This window comes from Arctopsyche grandis, chromosome 1 (genome assembly GCF_051622035.1).
Source record: "Arctopsyche grandis isolate Sample6627 chromosome 1, ASM5162203v2, whole genome shotgun sequence".
NCBI lineage: Eukaryota > Metazoa > Arthropoda > Insecta > Trichoptera > Hydropsychidae > Arctopsyche > Arctopsyche grandis.
In genome coordinates, this window is record NC_135355.1 from 620,446 (window position 1) to 641,917 (window position 21,472).

At 32.1% G+C, this 21,472-nt stretch overlaps 3 protein-coding genes across 4 annotated transcripts in view; all 3 read right to left on the minus strand.

Moving 5' to 3' along the window:
* LOC143911003 (uncharacterized) overlaps positions 1 to 2,794 on the minus strand; it is a 7,348-nt gene extending 4,554 nt beyond the window's left edge. Inside the window, exons 1-2 of the mRNA XM_077429707.1 lie at positions 2,741 to 2,794; positions 2,494 to 2,705 (exon numbers count right to left, since the gene is read on the minus strand). Coding sequence (XP_077285833.1) covers positions 2,494 to 2,653 — 160 coding nt within the window. The 5' untranslated portion in view covers positions 2,654 to 2,705; positions 2,741 to 2,794. The remainder of the gene's footprint in view (positions 1 to 2,493; positions 2,706 to 2,740) is intronic.
* Positions 2,795 to 7,752: 4,958 nt separating this feature from the next.
* LOC143922027 (alpha-tocopherol transfer protein-like) lies at positions 7,753 to 10,164 on the minus strand. 2 transcript variants are annotated; one of them, XM_077445376.1, is made up of 6 exons: positions 10,155 to 10,164; positions 9,766 to 9,906; positions 9,475 to 9,691; positions 9,140 to 9,332; positions 8,858 to 9,074; positions 7,753 to 8,780 (listed from the first exon to the last, which is right to left on the minus strand). In XM_077445376.1, the coding sequence occupies exons 1-6, from the start codon at positions 10,162 to 10,164 to the stop codon at positions 8,620 to 8,622; spliced, it is 939 nt and encodes a 312-aa protein (XP_077301502.1). In that variant the 3' UTR covers positions 7,753 to 8,619. The 2 variants fall into 2 exon arrangements, with proteins under 2 accessions (XP_077301502.1, XP_077301458.1); XM_077445332.1 differs by lacking the exon at positions 10,155 to 10,164 and having other exon boundaries at positions 9,766 to 10,071.
* Positions 10,165 to 11,158: 994 nt separating this feature from the next.
* LOC143922211 (alpha-tocopherol transfer protein-like) lies at positions 11,159 to 18,355 on the minus strand. Its single transcript, XM_077445447.1, has 7 exons — positions 18,091 to 18,355; positions 12,849 to 13,010; positions 12,589 to 12,748; positions 12,400 to 12,514; positions 11,793 to 11,924; positions 11,501 to 11,714; positions 11,159 to 11,428 (listed from the first exon to the last, which is right to left on the minus strand). The coding sequence occupies exons 1-7, from the start codon at positions 18,146 to 18,148 to the stop codon at positions 11,274 to 11,276; spliced, it is 996 nt and encodes a 331-aa protein (XP_077301573.1). The 5' UTR covers positions 18,149 to 18,355; the 3' UTR covers positions 11,159 to 11,273.
* Between the last annotated feature and the right edge of the window lie 3,117 nt (positions 18,356 to 21,472).

Genomic DNA, 21,472 nt, shown 5'->3' on the forward strand with positions numbered 1-21,472 from the left:
TCTAAGCACATGAAATGAATTATATTCCAGCGGTTAGTAATTGCGAAATGATTTATTTAAAAGTAGAAGTTTGCATACATATATACCTACAAACATACATACATAAAATGTATTATATATTACAAGCGGCAAACTTTAATTTAAAAAAAAATGTAAAATTTTAATAAATACGTCGTATGTATATCTACATACATATGTATATCATCATATACATATGTATATAATATAATCTCGCTATTTTGTGGGTCTGTCTGTCTGAGATAGCACTCGCCGTACTTATAATAGTCGTTTTAATTTAATGTACATGTTTACGTAAGCTTCCAACAAAATGACGTACAATATAATACGAATAATAACAAAAGAAAAAAAGTTCTATATATATATATACTGTTCGATGCCAATGTTTCCGCTAGGAAATTAGACCGAAATAATTTAGAAATAACATACCGCCATCTATTGAAAATTTATTTAATTATTTAATGAATTAATTTTTCTATCGGTGTTTTACATTGTTTATATGTACATACATAGTTAGGTAAGTAGTTTTTACATACTTTAAACAATTTAATATTCATATTAAACAATTAAAAATAAATATTAAATTAAATCGATTGGACCGTATGGGGGATCGAACTCATGACCGATGACACATTTCTCTTAATTTAATTTTATTTAATAACTTTATATGCCAACACCCATGCGATTATATGTGATTAGTATACATATAATAGCGCTATTCTGTGTGTTTGTGTGTCTACGACAACGATCGTCGTAGTATAATAATCGTTTCGACTCAACATATGTACATATGTACGGCACAGTTAAAACACTGCCAGCCAAATGTACGAATCAATATAAAACCTGTATGTATACTGTTTGCTATAAATATTTCCTCTAGGAAAATAGTCTCACAAGCATTTAGCGTCATCTATTGAAAATTAATTCAATTAATTAATTAATTAATTTTTCTATCGTTTATATTTAGGTAGGTAGGTAGTTTTTACTGATAATACATCCGATAAAATTCTCATCAGGTCTCTCACTACATTAATCGAAATTGCTTACGTCACGCCATATAAAATATACGTGACGGTAATTTTACTTATCGAGGTTTTGAACCAAACAATTAAATAAAAATATAAAATTAATTTTATTTTAGAAAAATACGATCGCGACGGGGATCGAACACATGACCGACACGTTTCTTTTATTAATTTTTTTATTGAATAATTTAAAATGCCATAACCCATACGATGATATTTCATCGGGCTTATCACTAGTACGTAATATAACGAATTGAAATATATGTATTTAGGTAAATTTTCAGTCAATAATCATATCGGGTGTATAAAAAGAAGAATTTTTCATGGAAATGTAGAAAATTATAATTATAACAACAAAATTAATAAATGTAGAAAATTTCCCGACATTGATCAGGTGAAAAAAAACTCCTTTCAAGTTTAAGTTCGAGTAATATGAAATGGTATACCAAATTTGGTGGAACTACATAAATTGAGAGTAATAAAACGGGGACAGTTAAACAAACAAACAAACAAATCTAAGCAGCTTTTATCTCGATGATTATAAACGTTCTTATTGATAAATGATTGCAAATACATTGTTTGTGTATATGCAGTTGGTATAAATATACATATTTTATTTTATTTTATTAATTGAAAAATCAACAGACAGGATGTACATAGATATGTATAAAAAACTAAATAATAAATAAATAATATATGTAACATCCGAGTCCAATAATAGATTTTTACAAAAATGAAAAAGATAAATATAAGGAAAACAAATTAAAAGTAAAGAATAAAGGCATGACAAAATATGTAGAACATTGCATAATTACACTATAGCATTAAAATATTTGGAAAAGGTTATAAAATAGAATATAAGAAGAAATTGAAATTTACAAATATAAAACAAATGAAAAAGGTAAATACAAAATAAACAAATGAAAAGGAAAAGAATGAAAGCTATAATATGATTAAATAGCACATTACATAACTAAACTAAAGTATAAAAATATTGGAAATATTGGAAAAATAGAATAGGAGAAGAAATGAATCAATCGGTCAAGATTCTCTTGATGTTAGACCTGAATTGATGTAGGGAAATACCAAATAGATCAACCTCGTTCAGCTCTCCGTTAAACATACGATAAACGCGCTGCAGATAAAAATATTTTTGGGAATTACATAGTATTGAAAGGATCAAGTGAAAAGAGTTTAACGCGTCTAGAGTACCGAACTGGGATTCTGAAATTAACCTTATTCAGTAAATCAGAACAATCAAGGAAACCATTTATGAGCTTAAAGAAGAATATAGCATCAGTATGTCGTCGCCTGACAGAAAGATTGTTAATAGAAAGGATATGTACATACATACATATTTAAAAGCAGCCTGTTTTCGACTCATGTGCACGATATAAACAAAATAATGTAATGAGTAGGTACATAAAGTTTTAAAAATAAAAAGAAATACCTATAGCGACATTAGGAAAGTGAGGTTGAAGTCGACACCAATCTTTTAATCTCTGTATCAATTGGTCTTGTGCTGCTTGTGAGATGTTGCAATCCTTCATAATAATATGCAAGTTGTCGTCATTTGTACCCAGGAGAAGTTTTTGATAATCTGCAGCCATTCTACAGAAAATAAAAATATTTTACTCAAACGCACTCGCGCTGACGAAATAACTGTATGTACATATCTACGAGTCGATAAATAATACTCAACGGACACTGCAAAATGAATACACTTCACAGGTGAAATGTTTTCGGACGACTGATGATCCAATGTCGCACACATATGTAAGCGACATTGGGCAAAACTGGTTTAAAATGCAATATTAAAGTTGCTTATTATTTATTTTATTTTACACACCAAGGTTTCCATTATATTTTACATACACGGTTGCAATCGGTCGATGTGCGTTATCGCCTTATCGCGTTCGATATATTACATTTATAAATTTTATAAATATATAATAATTATTATAATAAAATTTAAAGTTGCAATAATTTTATATAATAAGTGAATATACAACAACAAAATCAAACTGTTGCCGCGCTGTTACCGGCAAAGCGCAGTTTTGCACCCGTTCTGAAAAATGAACACAGATAATCCAGTGCCACTGGCGCAGCAGTATGATCCGTATGATCAACCACACATCTATGCCAACAATATGAAATCAGATGCAAACAATATGAGATAACTATAACCGATTTAAAGAAAAGAATTTAAATAATGGAAAAAAAATCCAGGCCTTATACATCTATTCTAAATAGGAGCAAAACCAGGGGGTCCAGACCCCCTGGACCCCCCCCCCCCCTTCACTACGTCACTGATCTAGATTACCACACCTATCAACTCAAGAATGAAAGGTGGTATAGAGTGGTTGTTAGAGGTTTACCGCCATCAACAGACGTTAATGAGATAAAAGAGTCTCTCAAAGATAAAGGATATGAAGTGGCCAATGTGGCAAATATTATCAAGAAATTTACAACCGATGGTGAAAGAAAAATAAAACATTTTCCATTATATTTTGTAGACCTGGTGCCAAAAGAAAACTGCAAAGAAGTATATGGTATTAAAGATCTTCTACATTGCAGAGTAACAATTGAACCACCAATGAAAGTAAAAGACATCCCTCAGTGTACAAACTGTCAACAACTTGGGCATACAAAACATTTTTGCAATCGACAACCTAAATGCGTCAAATGTGCCGCAGACCATCACACAACAAAATGCAACAAGCAAAAAATGTTCCCCCAACTTGTGCCCTGTGTGGCCAGCAAGGACATCCAGCTAGCTACAGGGGGTGTGAGGTCTATAAAAAAAAGATAAAAGCATCACAACCCAAAAAGGTAACAGTAACGCCACGCGTACAACAAAATCAAATTGAAGTTGTTGATAAACAAACAACTGCGGACAAAACATATAGTGAAGCAGCTACATAAGTCTCAAGAAGACAAAAGCAAACAAGATATCGGGCAGAAAAATAAATTAACTGAACCTACCATCGGTGACATGATGCAGTTGCTATGTGACTTTCAAACTGAAATAAAACAACAATTCAACTGGCTCATAACCAGAGTGGAAAAAATTGAAAATCATTCGAAATCACCAAGTAAACATAATAAAAATGACAGATAATTCCCTACGCATATTAACATGGAATGCAAACGGACTCAATCAGAGAGTCCATGAACTTGAAGTGTTTTTAAAGACAAACAACATCGATCTAGCACTAATATCAGAAACACACTTTTCACAAAGAAGTTACATAAAGATAAATGGATACTCAGCTTATTGGACAATACATCCTAGTGAACGAGCTCGCGGTGGTACTGCTATTTTAATCAAAAAAAATATCCAGCACTTCGAACAAAAAGATGTCAGAGAACCATTCATGCAAGCTACTATCATCACAATTAAATATGGCAATGCTGACTTAAATATTGCTGCAGCATATTGTCCTCCAAAGCATACCATCACAAAACACCAATTTATAAACATCTTTAATTCCCTTGGGCCAAGATTTATTATTGGAGGAGACTACAACGTTAAACATACAGCTTGGGGATCACGACTTATAACTCCTGGTAAAGGAAACAACCTTTTATACGCGATTCAGAGCTCCTCGTGCGAGTATCATTCCTCACAAAAACCAACCTTCTGGCCGACCGACAGTAAAAAGGTACCAGATTTAATTGACTTTTTTATATCCAAAGGCATAGCCCCAAACCACATTGAGGTCGAAGGAATAGAGGACCTTACTTCTGATCACACACCAGTGCTAATAACACTGAGCGCACTGGTAATTAAAAGAATAAGGAGACAGAACCTGACAAATAAACGCACTAACTGGGATATGTTCCGAAAAAAACTAGACCGATCAATAAATTTAATAGTGAAACTTAAAACTATAGAAGATCTCGAACTACACACTCAAAATTTTATTGACTCTGTACGAGAGGCTGCGAAAGAAGCTACACCTGTACCAAAAGAAAAACCAGACCAAATAATTAATTACCCCATGGAAATTAGACAATTGATTAAAGAAAGAAGGAGAACAAGACGAATATGGCATAGAATCAGAAATATTGCAGACAAAAGAGAATTTAATCACATAAGTAACAAAGTTAACCGACTTATTAAAGAGCACAAACAAAATTGTTTTGAAAAATATTTGGAAGGTTTGGGCCCTGCAGCTGATAAAAATCACTCACTATGGAAAGCAACTAGGAAATTCAAACCACCAATTCTACAAATACCACCTCTGAAAAATGCGCAAGGAGAGTGGATAAGAAGCAACAAAGAAAAAGCCGAGCTGTTTGCACAACACTTAGAGACAGTATTCCAACCACACAATATTGAATCTGATGCTGATTATACACCAATGTATCAACCACGGCAACTAATCAAAACTGTCACCCCTATGGAAGTAGCTAAAGAAATAGATGACAATATAAATCCTAAAAAGACACCTGGAATTGACGAAATCTCACCTGGACTATTCAAGGAACTTTCGAAAAAGGCTATTATCATGCTAACATACTTATACAATGCATGTTTCCGGCTCAAACATGTGCCAGAGTGCTTCAAAACTGCTCAAATCATCATGTTGAAGAAACCAGAAAAGTCACCCGAACAAGTAACATCATACAGACCAATATCCTTGTTGCCTGCGATCTCTAAGCTATTAGAAAAACTATTATTAAAAAGACTCAAGCCCTTAATCGATGTTCCCGACTTCCAATTTGGCTTTAGGTCGAAACATTCTACCATCGATCAAGTGCACCTTGTTATTTCAAAAATAGAGCAATCGCTAGAGGAAAAAAAGTATTGTCCGGCTGTATTTCTTGTTGTCTCACAGGCCTTCGACAGGGTATGGCACGAAGGACTTATCCACAAAATCAGCAAGTCATTACCTGGAAATTATGTCAAATTACTGGAATCATACGTATCCGGACGCAAATTCAGTTGCTCATGAGGAGGCATTCTCTAACTTTTTCACAGCCTCTGCAGGAGTACCACAGGGAAGCGTAATATGGCCTATACTGTACCTGATATACACTGCTGACATCCCGACAAGCGAAGAGACATTCATTCGAACATTTGCAGATGACACAGTCATTATGTCATCGAGCGAGTCGCAGGTGGAAGCATTTGAACGCCTGCAGTATGCACTGGACAAGATCAGCAAATGAACCAAGGACTGGAAAATGAAACTCAACGAGCTAAAATCAATGCAGGTCACATTCGCACTGCGACGAAATAGTTTCAGCATTCAGACTTTCATAAACGGAATCCAAGTTCCATAAGTTTTGTCAGCCAAATATTTAGGACTGCATCTTGACTCAAGGCTTACGTGGAGGCATCACATTAAAAAAAAATAGAACAGATTCGAATGAAACAAAGAGAAATGCATTGGCTAATAGGAAGACACTCCAAATTAGACCTACAATGCAAAAAACTGATATACCAGGCAATCGTAAAGCCAATATGGACATATGGCATAGATTTGTGGGGATGCAGCAAGCCTTCCAATATCGAAAAAACGCAAAGATGTCAAAACCAGTTTCTGAGGATTATCACCGATGCAAATCGCTTCGTCACAAATGAAGAGATCCACAAGGACCTTAAAATCCAAAAAGTAAAAGAAGTCATCCGAGAATGCGCTGGGAGGCACGAGTTGAGACTGCACCGTCACCCTAACATAGAAGCGTTGAAGCTATTGGACACAACTCACCAGCAGAGGCGTTTAAAGCGAAAAAAGCCTCACGAATTGGTGTTCTGAATGTGAGAGATTCAGAAGCCCAATTCACAATTTTGGGGACGGAGTGATGATTTTCCGTAGTGCCCGTACATGATCTGTAGAGCAACGATATCGCTGGTGATAATTTATCGGGAATCGATAAGATGGCACCAAAAAAAGAAAAAAAAAAAAAAAGGTTTCCATTACACTATCCTCTGTGCAACGTTCATAAAAAAGTTATAACAAGTCCTCAAAATATTGCGGTTTGTATTGTCACCAAAATACAAACCGCAAAAGTTTTCAACATCGAAATTTTTAGAAATACATTCAATTTGAATATGTAGAAACATATGTATCTGTGTAACTACATCAAAATAGTAAAATAATTGTAAATTCTTATTACCTATATATATTTATATATATATATATATATATATATATATATATATATATATATATATATATATATATATATATATATATATATATATATATATATATATATATATATATATATATATATATATATATATATATATATATATATATATATATATATATATATTACATATATAGATTAAAAATAATGAATCTCATTACATTGGAGACGAGAAGAATAAGACGCGACTTAATCGAAGTCTTTAAAATACTAAATAATCATAAAATTTTCATATGTCTAATCTTACTACATCGAACGGAAAAACTCACCTCAGAGGTCACTCGCTTAGACTCCAAAAAGAAAAATCTAATAAATTGATCAGAGATTCCTTCTTTTCAAACAGAGTGGTTTCAGTTTGGAATAGTCTTCCCAATGAAATTGTTATTTCTGTTAACCTTAATATTTTTAAAAATAAGCTTGATGCATTTCTTAAACTCTGATTTTGAAGGATTTCTGTAATTCTTCCTTCCCAATTACTTATTTCCCAAATTCTTATTTCTGTTTCTTGTTTACTTTTTTTCTATCTTATTTTTATTTTAATATTGTCATTTTGAATGTATTGTAACGTTACATAGAGAGACGCCCCGTAGACCGGTGACGTCATGGTGACGCCGACCAATGGTGGAGTCGGGCGTTGCGGCCAATGGCTGCACCAGACTCCTTGACCAATGATAATACGTGTATGCGCTGAGCGCTCTATGATATAAGAATGGTACGCTCTCGATCGGGGGCATTCGGATCCTGACCTCCACCGGACGAGCAGCAATAAAGACTTGGAACCTGCCTGCGTGTTTTCTTGTACCTCGACCTGACTCCACTTACCTCTGAATACTCTTCAGTATTTTACTTTTTTTCTCATTTAATTAACATATATGTATAAATCAAACTTCTTGAGTCTATCGGCTTTGCCACCTCCCCCAAGTATATTAAATGAATAAATAAATAAATATATGTATGTGTTTTGTGAAATAAATATTCACTGCACAATAAAATAATTGCAACGTCACAATAATCATAAACACTAGTGTGAAACAGACTTAGTGAAATTTAATAATTTAACTATTTTATATTGACTTCATATTTTAACATTTGTATGTATTCATATTTATGTGGGGAAATTGCATTTTTACATGATAAATGCGTAATCATGTTAATAAACTCCATGCATTTTTCCCAATTAAAGTTGTACCACTTCAATGCTATCGAGTTTCATACTTTTATAACTTGATAATTTCTCTCATTGTTTGAATAAAGCTTAAAAGGTATTATTGTAAATAAATACAGCACACATACATATTAGATAGTTTATAGTACAAAATTTCAACTTTTATATTTATCAACAACAATGTTTCCTGTAATAATTATTCCGTTTAAAAGATCAAAATGAATCAGTAAAAATCATATTATCCAACTAGTCTATATCCAACTTTCGGAATGTTCCTCGGATTCCCAATAAACTATCGGCTATGTTATCGTCATCGTTTATTTTTTTTGAGTCGTCTGATTTCAACATTTCCGATTCAACGAGCCATTTTCTCCATTCGTCAGATTTGAAAGCTCTCTTCCAATTGTCTGAAAATGTTAAAGGTCGATATGATGAAATAAATCATAAATTGAGAAAAGGTGAATTTCGCGAGCTCAACACGCACCTGCAATTTGAGAACAAGTTTCCAGCGTGTTTCCACCGTACTCTTTGGGCAAACATTTTATGGGAATATGCTCGTGAAGTTCTTTCAAGGTTTTATGAATGTAAACTCTCTTAGCGAGTTTGCCTTTCATAATTGACTTGGCGAAATTTATTATATTGTGAGCATATGCTGGACAATTTATAATGTGGAATCCCTTCATTTTGGCCCCGTAGCATTTCTGAAAATAAGCGAAATGTTTAAAATTACGGAGAAAAATAACACGACTTCGACCTAGGTAGTTACCTCGATTAGAAATAAAACTTTTTTTATAAGGGTAGGAGTCGTTTTTACGATGTGACCCAACTGGGCATTGGCTCCGTCCCAAACGAAAATATCTCCTAGACTTGTGTCGTATCTCATTCTCATGTCGCACATCATGAATATTACTTTGTATGTTGTCTCAGCGTCGAACAGGTTCACGTCTTCATTTTTCATTCTGGAAAATTGATATCGTTCAAAATGAAAAATGTATTTGAGAAAATAACGTTTGTAAATGAGTCGAACCGATCGATCGAACATCGTATGTGGAAGAATCAGTTTAAAAAAATACACTCAAATTGAATTTTCGTATCTCTTACCTCAGCATGCATATTCTGTGTCTTTCTGGAGTTAAGCGAGGCATCAATATCCAGTCGGCGACATCGAATACTCTTTGAAATTTGACATTACAAGGATCTCTATCAGCGAAAAACTCTGGCATGATCGACCTCGCCGAAAAATAATTTTCTATTTTTTCCTTTGTCTTTTCAACGCTGTATTCGTTTACGGCGAGTATTCGGTACACGAAACGTTTCTCTGAAATTCGTTACGATTTTAACGAGCCGAATTATTTGACACTTAATTAAAAAAAAGCACATCATACGTAATACCTAATTCGATTTCGGGAAAATGAGGTTGAAGTCTGTACCAATCCATTAATCTGGCGACGCTCTCCTCGGCCACGTTTTGTGATATTTGGTATAATTTACGAGAAAAATCCAGTTCATCGTCGTTCGTTTGAAAAAGGATATCTTGAAAGTTGTCCGACATGTTTATTTTCACTGTGAGCTTTTTGATGAATTTCACTCATTTATAGAAAATCAAACAATACGATCTCATATAACTATTCTGAACGAAATATATCCTCTCCGTTTGGAATACAACTCTATACTGAATAGAATACACTAAATTTAAGTAGGTGGGCAGTTTGAGTCTATCAAGGAGAGTTTCGAAAACATTTAAAGATCAAGGTTTTATTCGCCAAAATTTAAATAATAGCGAATTAGCATATCGCAGATTTAGGTATTGTTATTATCGTAGGTAGGTATTTACATATGATCGGAAGAAGTTTGACCTCAATAAATTAAAATGAAAAAAAAAATACACACAGTTGGATCCTCGTATATTTTTCGCAATACAAAATCAATTTAAAAATTTTTTTGTTATAGTATAAGAAAAAAATAAAACGAAATGAAACGTTGTATGATATATTTTGATATAATTTCAGATGATTTTAAAATACAACAAAAGGAATTTCGATTGGAGTAAATACACAAAATAGGGATTCAATTGTAAATTCACGTACATGTAATATACATAAAATGGTTCTAGGAAACATTCCCCCCGTTCAAAAACCCCCTGGATATTAAACCCCCCGTGCAACAAATCCCCTGAACAGTATACAAACTATGCCCCTGCCATGGATAAAAATTATTAAAAATAGTAATAAATTTAAATGATTCCGGCCTAGAGGATAAAAATCGAATATAAATTTTTGGAACAGCTCTCGCATTTGTTCCGATAGATGAAGTTGTCGGTGCTTTTAAAGTATTATGCGAATCATATTTTTCTGACTAATAATAAATTAATATTAATACTTACTTTTTATTAAATGTGCTGTCATTTTTTATAAAATATTTTTATCCATGGCGGGGGCTATTTTTATTACATACATCCTTTACGTTTCACTAACGATTACAATTCAGGAAAAAGTTTGCCTCTTATCCGATCGTTTTCATACTTTGCCATATTGCTCATTTTGGTCATCAATATAAGTAAATGGATCCTCCGCCATTACGATAGAGATAAAATATCGTTTAAGAAGCGTTTCAAAATTTTTAATCTCAGTGACGTCTCGTAGTCATTAATTTTATACATAGATGGCGGTAGTAAAATAAAATTATTGGTATTTTTATTCAAAATAATAATTTTATATACACATTATAGAAGAGGTATGTTTTTAAAAAACTTTTTTTTATATAATTATAATTCAGGTTTTTTTTTGCACGGGGGGGGGGGGGTTAATGTCCAGAGGATTATGACCGGGGGTATGCGTCCGGGGGGTATGTGTCCAGGGGGTACATTTCCTGATACCATATATAATATAATAAATAGTAGATCAATCAAAATCTAATTTTCTGAATGAACCTTGTATCCCTAGCAGATCGTCGTCGAGCGGAAAATTCAATCTCTTCGACTCGTCCGAAATTTGTTTTTCCTCGTTCAAGAAAGTGTTTTTCCACGTGTCGCTCGTTATTTCCTCGTACCATTCGTCTGTAAGCGATACAATCGACATTACGAAATCAACCATGATTTATATGTATGTAATAATGTATTATAATATACCATTGAGTGCGTTTAAGGATCTCTCAAGTCCACCGTACTCTGTCGGAAGAACATCTTTCGAAATTTCCTTATGCAAATCGTCCAAGGTTAAGTGGCATTTTACTCTCGAGGCCAATTTGGGTTTTAGCGCACCCTTCAAAAGGATTATTAATTTATCGACGAACGGCGGAGCGTTCAAAATGTGAATACCCGCAATTCTCATCCCGTAAGCTTTCTGTAAAATTAAAAACATATCTCATTGTAAGTGTGGTCGATTCAATTTTATCCACAATATATTTTTTTTAAATTTTACCTTATTGACGATTTCGGCGTTTTTTATAAGGATCGGATTGATTTTCGTAAAATGACCCCATTTCATGTTACTTAAATCCAATATGTACCTATCAGACAAACAGCAGTCGGTTTTGAGACGGTATTCGGCGAACTGAGGAAATATTTCAAATGTGAATTTTAATTTATTTCAAAAAATTCTGTATTACATATATTATATAACACTCAAAATTTAATTTAACGTGGTAAAACCAGATTCCTTTTACTATTATACAATAAGCGTGAATTCAGATGAAATTTACCCAATTCATCTGCATGCAAATGAAAACAATATAAAATGAAAACAAAATGCATAAAAAATTGGTTGAGAACATTTCATGATGTGAAATAGTCGAAATGTTTAGCTATTATGTATGTATATTATTATTTCTATATTTATTTAAGTGCACGAAATAAATTCATAACATTTGCAATAAAAATATTCACGAGGATGAGATTAAATTTTAATGCCTTTTTAACATACTACATATCTATGGAAAAGTAAGTTCATCTTAATTAAGATATTTATGTATGTATGGAACGTAATGTTTTCAGTGGGCAATCCAGTATTAAAAAAAAATGAAAATTACAATGAAACTTCGTTTGAAATGCGCTTCCAGAGAGAATTCGTTTGGATCACCCATAATTTTGAGCACGTTAACTCTGCATAGATCTTCAGTGAGTTTGGGTAAAGGAAACCAGTATCTGAAACATGTCAAAATTCTTATTCCTGTATTTAGAAAAATAATACGAATGAGAGGCGGACCAAGCAAACGTACACATTTTTGGAGATCGCGTCGAGTCCCGAATCGATCAAATCACTATATTTGAAAAATTCAGGATTCAATATTCGAAGCAAACACCTCATGTCCAATTTGGATTTTACTTTTTCAATCGACATTTTTGTGACGACGAGCAGAGTCGTGATGTCTTTCAAATCTGGAATTATTTTTTGGTAATTATCCTCGAGGACTGTACATTGTATGTACATAGTATGTAGTATGCTTGGACAATTTGAGTGTGGTACTCTTTCACTAACCTGGTGCAGGCTTGGGGAGATGTGGTTGGAGCAAATACCATTTTTGCACTTCCTCCGCCGATTTTTTAAGTGCTTCTTCGCTTGTTTGCAGTTCTCGATAGATTCGTGAAACTTCATCGGAAGTCGTCACCAGTAAACGATTGTTTGCACGCAAATCCATGTCTGTCAAAGGAAACGTTTCACTCTAAGGTTTGCAGATCGACTGATTCATTTAAATCACGTCTCGATACAGATATCAAAGCAGTTTTCCTTCGCTTTATTGTTCACAATTATGTCAATCTAATTATGGGAAGCAATTATTTGCACTGAGGTGAAGATCAAATGCGGGGAGCAGGTGCATTGTCGAGATGTTCATTGTTTTGCTATATTATCAATATTACACTTACACCGATTGGGGAATATATAAATATGTACTACATATGTATGTACATACATAGCCAAAATATACGAATGCACTAATTTCAGGACAATGTTGCACATATTTTAGAAGTAACGGTATATTATTTAAAGGTATTTGAAGCAATAAGTATACGTAAGTATATACATATGAGCAGAGACAATACTCTGAAGTCGGAATCCATCGATATTCGTAATTATTTCTAAGATGACTGATTCCAGGTAGAGTTAACCGGACACTATAAAAAACTCCAGATATATACATACATATGTAAATATGTAAGTACATACATACATACGTTCTTTTATATTATATGTCCCTGATTCACATATTCTATTATAATTATCACACTGAGCATTATAAGATTTTTTTTTATTTATTCAGAATAAAAAGATGAATATTTATTATTTATTATTATTATCTTAAGTCAATTATAAACCGTTAGAAATTTGACTATAATAGTATTTTATATTTGGTTATCTTTATATATAAAAATCAATGTTTGTCTGTTTGTCTGTCGCGTATGCGTTCCTATACCATTCAACCGATTGCGATGAAACTTACGAGAGTTATTGTGTGCATGTCCGCGATGGTTTCTGTAAAAATCGCCCAAAACGGGAATGAGTGGCATTGCAAAGCAATAATTTCAAATTTTTTCGCATCGCGACCTGCGTTGTTAGGGTAAAATAAACAAACAATTGAAATAAACAAGCAATTTCCAATGTGTTCGCTGTCTGCGTTTTTCCGAAAAATGGGAACGGGAACGGAAACGGGAATTGCATGCGTTATTGTGGCGTTTCAACCCATGCCGGGTTCAGCTAGTAAGTCTATAAAATATAAGTGAAAGTAAGAATAGGTTAGTATTTCCAATGTACATAAATAATAGGAACTAAAAATGTAATGTGTAATGTTAATTAAATTTTTTTACATTACATTTCACATTACATAAAAATGTAATGTGAAATGTTGTTAATAAACGTATGGACAATTATTACATAGATTCATTAAAATTAAAAAAAAAATGCTTATGAAATCAAATTAAAAATTAGTTTAATTTATTTATTCATTCATTTAAGTAATAAGTAGGTACATAGTTCGATTAAGTATTGTTTACTTATAATTTTTGTTTGGTAACCAATAAATAGTAAGCAGTGTGTAGACTCATTTCCCTATTATTAATTACCTTCAATGACAATAACGCAACGTATCATATCGTATCGCTTGCGATTTTACCTTGTATGTGGAATGAACCGGTTATGCACCGCAACCGGTTCGATAATATGACCTCAGCATTGCCGTTGAAGCGACTCGACCTCGGCGATAATACAAAATTCTAAATTCTTTTTTTTTCTATATTATCACACATTTATTGTTTTCACATCATGCTTTCGTGGCCTGACAAGTGTTACCCCAACACGTCACTTCAAAATAGGAATTCGAGTCCATCACGTCATTAACGCATAATAAATAAATCATGAATTCGTTTTAATTCGTATTTTTTTACGCTATCATTTTAATTATATAATATATCTATGTATAATAAACAGTGTTTGGAATAGTCAGTTTACGGAAAGAACGTGTACAGAAAAATCTGTCCTGTGACGAATGCGTTTTGCCAACGGTGAAGCATCCTTCAGGATGATGGTGTGGGAATGTTTCTCTTACTTTTGGGTGGGCTAGTTTGCTTTTATTGACGGAACAAAAATATATTAATAATGAACCACTTCCCATCTATAGAAATGAATTGCTCGTATAACACACAGAGTATTTTCCAAGAAGATTTGTCACCGTGCCATCGCACTTAATCCGTATGTTTATAATTTTTAAATACCTTATATCCTAGGTAACAATTTAAATGCAAAAATATTGTACAAATTAATTGTTATTATTTTTAGGTGAAAGAGTTTATTAATATAAATGGAATTTCGACGTTGGAATATATTATATATAATATAATATTATATATTATATATAATATAAGGATTCACCAATAATCACATGGAAAATTTTTAAAATGAAGAAGTTGTATGAAAAATCGACAGATGGTGTACAATGATATATCGATTTATACAATATTATAATATTATATATTATAATAAACTTATTTAATTGTAAAAGCAATATTTACAATATTTAATTGTAAAAACAATTTTACTCACATATGTACATATATGTAAATGTTCAAAGAAATTTCAAATTATCTTAAGTAATACAAAATTCAATTGAATGAATAAATAAAAACAGACATGTACATATGTAGGATGTCATTAATTTTTTTTTAAAAATTACTCCTAAACTGAAGAACATCATCATTTAACAATTCTAACAATTTGTATGAATGCGAGGAAATCCTAGCAGGTTGGATGGTTTTTGGCCAGATATATGTATGTATTTTGAACATATTTTGTAACCACAAGAGCAAATATTGTTTTTAGCCGCTAAGAAATAAATTTAAATTAACTAATTTGCAAATTATCATGAAATCTAATCATTTAAGTATCAATTTAAAAGCAACTATTTTTAACAATATCGCCGGTTAACCAAACATCAACTTTTTTTTTTGTTGTATCTAGTGATAATTTTCTATTATGCATTTTTTTAAGTATATACATATGCTACATTTCAAGTGTATCCTTCCAGTTGTAATATATTTTGACTAATTGGAATATATTCCATCAAACTATATTAAAACTGAAAATACAGTTTAACTATAAATTGGTACCAGGTTAGATTTTTGTGAAAACGTCACTCAACTTGTAAATTGAGTTGGAAAGTCACATTTTTATTGTGAACACATTCTTAGTGTTGTCGTAATACGGTTCCAAATCATTACCCTTATTGGTAATATCATATTAAACAAGCTTCTATAATATACCTTGTTTGTACCATGCTTGTCCATCATCATTGCTAATCAATTGATAGTGGATTCTACAATAATATCGTTGGATATCTCCTAGAAACAGTTGTTTTCGTCTATTTCGTCTATATAAATATAAGTAGATACGTATATTATATCAGCAAGGCCTAACAGGTCAACCCCAATGTGCCGCCCTAGTCAATTATAAACGTCGATAACAATATATGTAAATGTTCCAGTTGTAATATATTTTGACTAGTTGGAAAACATTCCATCTAGCCCACATAAGTTGATTCATATGGCGAATTACACCCCAACTGGTCGAAATATATTACAACTGAAAATAAAGTTAAACTATAAGTTGGTACCAGGTTGGATGAGGAGGTAAGGTCTTCGTGAAAACGTCACTTGACCAGTAAATCTAGTTAGTAAGTCACATTTTTGTTTTGAACAAATTTTTAGAGTTATCTTAATGCAGTAGGTACTCATTGGTAATACCTAGCAAATATTAACGCATTATTGAATTCTAATGCATTCGTGAAAAATCAGACCTGTCAAAACCCAATTGTTATACATATTATAACTGTCTCACATTTTTAAAAGTGTATTTGCGCTTGTAAACACATGTATAATTTACTAGTTGAATTGTATTCGAATATTTATTGACATACATACAACGCCAGTTGGAATATATTACACTTCGAATGTAACATATACAGTCAGAGAAATGTTATAATAATATAAGTGGCTTTAGGCGTTATAAATGACGATTGTCCACAGACATTCCTAAATAATTTTAGAATCAGTCGTATTTGATGCTTGGTGCTCGACGTGCATATGTTCGATAAAAACTTCCTGGGCAAGTGCATCGTTAAAAATTGCACAATGCATTAAAAAACACAATAAATAACACGGTATACATTTTTATAAGTAATTAAAGTAAATTCACAACATTCAAAATTCCAAATACGACTATGTATGCAGAGAAATGTTATAATAATAGAAGAATGTCCACAGACATTTCCAAATAATTTTAGCATCAGTCGTATTTGATGCTTGGTGCTCGACATAAATATGTCCGATAAAAACTTCTCTGTTTGTTTATATTACTCGCAAGATGGGCAAGTGCATCGTTAAAAATTGCACGATGCATTCAAAAACACACAATAAACAACATGGGATACATTTTTATAAGTAAATTAATCATTTAAGTAACATGTTATTCAATTAACATCGCAGTTTGACAGTTTTTAAAAGTCTCATGGCGATCGCCCGCTTTCTACATAACATTTCAGGGGTGGCACCAGAGAAATGTAAAAATTATTTTTAAATAAATGTCAAAAAATTTTTCTTTTGGTGGCGCCGAATACTCAATTATATAAATGACAAATTATTTAAGTTTAATTAATATAAACATCGTTCATTTTAAATTATACATATGTTTGTTGAAACTCTAATTACACGTTAATTTAAGAGTTCCCAAGGACAGAAAATACAAAAAAGTGGATAAAAATAATCCACCAACTGAGAAAAGAAACGGATTGGCCACCAACGCCCAACACCACCACATACTCAAATTGTAAATAGATCTATATCAAAATAAAACTTTAATTTCTGTAGTGAATATGTGATGACCCTGATTGTATTCCGTGCGCTTTAGCGTAGTTATGGAGACGTGCCGCGTAATATTGAAACAATTTATTTATTCGTAAAGCCGCTTCTATTATTATAATATTTCTCTGTATGCAGTACACTTTCGACCATCCATATTGTTAACAACGGCAAGTAAATCAATCTTGATGCAAAATGGCTACTGACTAGTAACACTATGTTTGTTTTTTATCGTGAATATTCTTTGCGTTATATTTCACATATGTACATATGTTTAATGAGATATGTTGATAAATAACAAATTCATGGCCCTCCGTCTGTAGAAATACTCGTCAAAAGGTGTTAAATAAAATTATATGAAATAATATGATACTTACTCATACATACATATGTACATAAGTGAATGACACAGTTTGGATCGTTTATGGTTGCCATCAAAGTTGGTGTTGGATATTATATAATAGTATGGTAGGGGCAAAATCGCTATGATGTACGTTAATTAGATTTTGGCGGAAGTTGGCGTAAGCGAATTCAGCTCGAAAGGAGAGCTCTACGAGTCGCCATATAAACTTATGACACTTTGCTTAGATTTATGAGCGATGCACTTGTTCGTTGCCTTGCACTGATTCATTGCCTGTTTATGCTTCTCTTTTCATATCTATGCACAATATTTTATGTATGTATATACATATGTACGTATTATCTCGCCTCGCAAATTCCACCTTTTCACACTGACAAAACGAAATTATGTAATAATGAAGTTTTCGCCGAAAATTTCCCTCGATTGTGTGTGTGTTTTAAGGGAATTTCACTTGATACGAGTGTACGTGTACACGAAACTCCTTTATAACCTCATCTATATTCATAACGCATTTCTGAAGTAGGTCGACTTTTATAAATCAACGCCAGTTTGTGTGCGCAAAAATAAGTTATTTTTCAGCGACTCTGAAAATCCAATTTCGGTTAATAAATAGACTATATGTATTATATCACACATATGTATTATAGTATATACATATCTATAGTATTTACATTGATAGCGTAGTTGAAAGAGTCTTGGTGTTAGTTGTAAACTTTTATATTTATTTAGCTGCCTGGAACATCAGTAAATTTTATCTGGCGTGTTGACGTGGTCTTTTAACACGTACTTTAATCAGTCCACGTTTTACTTTATCTATGTACATTTGTACTATGTACTTTTGTATAATGTACAATGTATCTACAGTTGACGTATATATAGATCTATGTATGTATATGTTACAGTTAGGTAATTTTTTTTTCACAATTTTAAAGCGACCGGAAGTGATACCTTTCCATATACATAGGTCTTCTTTTTTATTATTCTTTGGATTTTTTTTATCTCCTAAGCCAGTACTGGTGAACCTATGACACGCGTGTCAAATGTAGCACGTATACAAATTTAGTTAACATGCGAATGATTTACCAAATTTTCAGATCGCTCGGTATTGTAATAAAAGTAATATCGGAGAAGAATTGATCAGTTTATCATCATTAGCAACGACAGCAGAAGGAATAGATATTTGCAATGCAGTTGTAAATACACTTAATATAAAGTAAACAGATCTTTCCAGAATCGTGTCAGGTCGGAGAAGAAAATGCTTTTACCGGTTTATTTACAGATCGTGTTGGGCACTCATTTCTGGGCTTTCAAGTCGTGGAAAATTCCTGTGTTGAGAAATTAAGATTTTTTTTGAAAAATGAAAACGCAATTGAAAATCGGATTATGTCTGCATTAAAATCAATTGAATATATACATATGTATATTAAAATTGCAAGGTATTAATTAAACAATATTATTGGGATGTTTGATTTAATAAGACCACTTGAAGCATAACTAAACATATACATACGATCGTGACATAGTATCCAATAACTCGTAGAAAGCTAGTGGTTAGCGTAAATAATGAATTATCGTCTTCAAAAATAATCGCAGCCGGCGTTCCGCAGGGGAGCTTGCTTGGCCCATTCTTGTTCTCCATATATATAAATGACATACCTATTCCAAAAAACTGTCACATAGCCCTATATGCAGATGATACAGCTTGCTTCACAAGTAGCAAAAAACCAGACACTATTCTTAAAAATCTTGAATTTGCAATTAAAGCAATGACTGAACACTTCACTAAGTGGAAAATTCAAATTAATCAAACCAAAACAGACGCCATATTCTTTAGTGTTAGAAAGCATAAGCCAAGTTCAGATCTGAAAATCCCCTCTGGAGAAAGTCTGAAATGGCAGTCAGTAATAAAATATTTAGGAGTAACGTTTGATATAAGAATGAGATGGGCACCTCACATTGAGGAAGCGAAATGCAAGGCGATGCGGGGTATATCCTCAATATATCCAATATTTAATCGCCATAGTTCTTTATCAACGCTAAATAAAATAAAATTGTATCGCGCGCTCATATTACCATTATTAACCTATGCTTCACCTGTATGGAATAACGCCTCGAATACTAACCTTTCCAAGCTCCAAGTAATACAAAATAAATCCCTAAAAATAATTTATAATACACCCATATATACTAACCTGAAAAAAATGCATGCCATATATAATATTCCGTTTGTTACAGACATTACTAACAAACTAACCAGTAGATTCTATGACAGAATCACTAATAACCATACTAACACACTTATTTATTTATTTTATTTATTTTATTAATTGAAAAATCAACAGACAGGATGTACAGAGATAGGTATAAAAAAAACAAAAAGTTAATAAATAATATATGTAACATCCGAGTCCAATAATAGATTTTTACAAAAATGAAAAAGATAAATATAAGGAAAACTTGTGAAGAGTCTCGGTGATTACAACAAAATGTCTATACCCTTCAGGTATAAACACAGATTACCTAAACACAATCTGCTTTAGGTCATCGACTTTAGAGAGTCTTTAATTAATATTATGTATTAGATGTATTATGAACATTTATAAGGATTGTAAATAGGTTTTTGAGCTCTTTTTCCTATTATGCTTTAGATTAAAACTAGAATAATATAATACGGTGATTAATAACCAAATTAAATTAAATTGTAAAATAGAAAATGATCAGTAGATCAGTAGCTATTAAAATAGATATAAGATGTATTGTGAACATAATTTCGTAATAATAAAAAGCATTTAAAAATCAAAATCCAACAACTTACATATATAATATCATAATACAAAACAAAATTTTACAGACGAAAAACCAGATAAAATTTTACTAACGAAAGAATTTTCCATAGTACTTCAATATAAAGAGTTTTCTTCAAGATTCAAACAATTCAGAAGATTTTAAAAAAACATCATTTTTTTTTCTATATCCAGACATTGTGTCGTTCGATACTCTCTACCTGGAGATTTTTGAGTGACTGAATCTGGACGATATGAAAATGCAAATAAATGATTTCCAATCCAGTTCTATTTGGAAACAAAAATTTACCGATCTAAAAAATAGCTTAGAAATCATCGAAAATGATCGAGAGTCGAACGTAATTGAATAAAATGCAGAAGAAAACATATGTACTAAGAACTTGTAATACCATTCGAGTAAATTTAACTGTTTGAAAAAACTAGCGAGGGTGATGTAAAAATGTATAAGATATAATATAAAACATTTGGCTTCAAATAAACAGCAGCAAAAATTCGCATCAATAAATAATTTTTTGGTATTTTTATGTATCTACTTTTTTATTCAATTTTTTATTATTACATTCAGATTTAAAGTTTTGTTTTTAGAATATTTTT